General features: G+C 36.4%; 1 protein-coding gene across 1 annotated transcript; it reads right to left on the bottom strand.

The window, feature by feature from the left end:
* Positions 1-501: 501 nt before the first annotated feature.
* On the bottom strand, positions 502-2,795 carry LOC130741128 (60S ribosomal protein L7a-2). The gene is made up of 7 exons (XM_057593933.1): positions 2,691-2,795; positions 2,529-2,579; positions 2,243-2,444; positions 1,332-1,501; positions 1,109-1,237; positions 916-1,008; positions 502-825 (listed from the first exon to the last, which is right to left on the bottom strand). The coding sequence occupies exons 1-7, from the start codon at positions 2,691-2,693 to the stop codon at positions 694-696; spliced, it is 780 nt and encodes a 259-aa protein (XP_057449916.1). The 5' UTR covers positions 2,694-2,795; the 3' UTR covers positions 502-693.
* Between the last annotated feature and the right edge of the window lie 225 nt (positions 2,796-3,020).

The raw sequence follows: 3,020 nt of genomic DNA, 5'->3' as shown, positions 1-3,020 counted from the left end.
TGAGGGATAGGAACAAAGCTAGTTGAGTTTAGCTAGCCAATAAAGAACTTCTATTAGTTTTTACCTCAAGTCTGCTTGGATACAAATAAAATAACAATTGGAGCTTATACTAAAACATATACTAAAGGCCCCGTTTGAAAGAACTTATTTGAGCTGTAGCATAAGCTCTTATGTCAGTGTTTGAGACAGCTTATGGCCATAAGCTGTTTTGAGCTTATTTTCATAAGTTATCTTATTTTCATAAGCTACTCAAGATAACTTATAAAAAAGAGCTTATACTTATATATAGCTTATGAATAAGCGCTTAATTAAGCTTTTGTTTCCAAATGGGGCCAAATATGCTCCAAAATTCTACTGTATCATCTCATCTGTTCATCTTTGAATAAATGAAGCCTCATTGGTTTACCTTCTCTTTTTTCCTCACTCCCTCCGATACTACGATCCATCCCAATTCCCAACTCCCTTTTAATTCACAAAGTGAGTGGAGTTTTTGAAATATAATTCTTACCACAATTTCAACTTCATTTCAGGGTGTTCTCTTACTCAATGCTGTTCTCATGCGAGAAAAGCTGGGAATAATTTACTGATGCTGTTCTCAAGATAATCAATCTCACAGAAAAAAGGGTTGTGTCTATCGGTGACATACAAGAACAAAAAACGGCAGATAGAAAGCAACAAAAATTGATAAAGCTCCTAATTCATCCTCTGGGCAGCTTCCTTGGCAAGGACCCTTTCCTTTGCCTTGGTTTTGGCTTGGGATTTGGAACCCATGATCCCACCACCCCACTTCTTTCTGTACTCTTCGTACTTGTCATTGAAATTTGCCTGAAAAGGAAACCACACACAATGAATTCAGTTTTATAAAAAGAGTATTAACAGCAGAAAAAATGAAAGGATGGTTCCATTCAACATCACCTTGATAGCTTCGAGGACTCTGCTGAACTCCAACTTGTCTTCGTTCTTAACACTTGTCAAGCACAAAACAGATGCAGTTTTTTTATGGACAATCTGTTGAAAATGCAAGTGGGTTAAATCAGTCATATACTTGGGGCTATCAAGAAAATTTAATTCAGTCATAAAACGATGTAGAGATCACAGTAAAAATTACCGAGCCCAGGCGTGCCTTGCCTTTCACTATGCAGTACGGAATTTCCATCTTCCTGCACAATGCTGGAAGCCAGACGACCAATTCAATTGGGTCCACATCATGTGCAATCACAACCAGTTGAGCTTTATTCTGCAAGGGAAAGATAGATTAACAAGTCACTCATCAATGTCGCTACACACAAGGGTTGAAACTGCAATCATACAGTAATGAATCAAGAGACAACCTGCTCAATAAGGTAGGTAACATGATTGAGACCATACTTCACAACAATAGGCTTCTTAGTTTCGACAGTTTTGTTTTCTGCCTCAGCCTGAGCCCTTTTGACAAGCCTATCCTTCTTTTCAGCCTTATCCTCAGGCCTGTACTTCAGAAGTATCTTGAACAGGCTTGTTGCTGCAGGTAAGATCAATAAAGATAAGTAAGATCATGATACAAAATAAAGAAGCAAAATATGAATACAGAATTCTGAAAGTTGCCTAACAAAAAGTAGATAACTAATACACAACCTAAAGTAAAACATAAAAAACAGCTCATGAGCAATTGGCAGCAACAACCAAAAAACTAATCACGACATAAACCTATGATTATCATTACCTATATAAATAAAAAGTGTGCAATCTCTGACAAGCGAAGTTAAAAACAACAATAGAAATACAACCCAAATTTTTTTAGCAGATAAAAGTTGCTAGAGCTACAAAATGATATTGTAACAATCCAAATATCTGAAATTTGACAGGGAAAAAACAAAGCATTGCAATCATAACATTATCAGGGTTTTATGTCACAAAACAATCTCCAGAGCAACAAAGTGATACAAATGACTTTAATCGGTTAAAATTTCCTGAACAATAGCATTTTGAATTTGTATTCTGCCAACCACAAATTAAAACAAGAGAAAATATTTCTCCTAACATACAGCACCCATCCAATAAAAAATCAATAGTATTAGAGTAAGGTATTCAGTAAAAACTTCAGCCTATTTTATGTATACCAATTAACACTATCAAACTATGACCATTCTAACATTGGCTTTAAAGAAATCAAATATGCCTAGCAACAAAGCCTACACCACACAGAACAACACACAAAAATAAAATAAAAACAGATACAAAGATTTTGTAAATTTTGTCTTACCAAGGTTTTTGTCTAGGGTTTTGGTAAACTGGTTCAAAGCTGGGGGAACCTTCAACCTCTGCTTGAGGATTCTCTTCTTCCTCTGAATCTGCACAGTTTTGGGCCACTTCACGAATCTGGTCAGGTCCCTCTTCGGTGGCAATGCACCTCCGATTCCGAACTGCTTCGGTCTCTTCTCGAACAACGGATTCGTAACCTTCTCCTGAGATTTCATAAAACTAAAATCAGATAATTAAAAAAACAAAAAATGGATCATGAGTAAGATTCATTTCAGATAGTTTCATACAGTTTTCTTCTTGGAAGCTGCAACAGGAGCTTTTCCACCTTTCTTAGGAGCCTACAAATTCAAATACAACGATGAATGTTCATTGAGGGAAGAATCGAAACAAGCATGGAGAAGTGAACAGAACGAGGATCTGAATTGAGATTCATATGCAGTGTTACTCACCATTGCTGTTGCTGCTGCTGGTGCCTGCACCTGGTCCTGGTGTATCGCAAAGAAGTACCTCTGAGGAAAACCTAACTTTTATTTTCGTGGGGAAACAATTGGGCTTCGTTAGTTGGACTGGCCCGGTCCATCTTAGCTTAATGATATGACATTAACCATTTGACCAAAAAAAAATTAGCTTATTGCTTTGACCCAAAAAAAAAGTTATTGCTATTGACCAAAAAGAATTAGCTTATTGCCTTACAAAATTGAATTAATTAATTTAAATCAATAAAATGAAAATCTATCTGGTTCGATCCTCGCATAATACATCTGAGAGAGGGATGAAGA

Source organism: Lotus japonicus, chromosome 2, assembly GCF_012489685.1.
Source record: "Lotus japonicus ecotype B-129 chromosome 2, LjGifu_v1.2".
Lineage (NCBI taxonomy): Eukaryota > Viridiplantae > Streptophyta > Magnoliopsida > Fabales > Fabaceae > Lotus > Lotus japonicus.
This window is presented reverse-complemented; position numbering and strand designations above follow the sequence as displayed.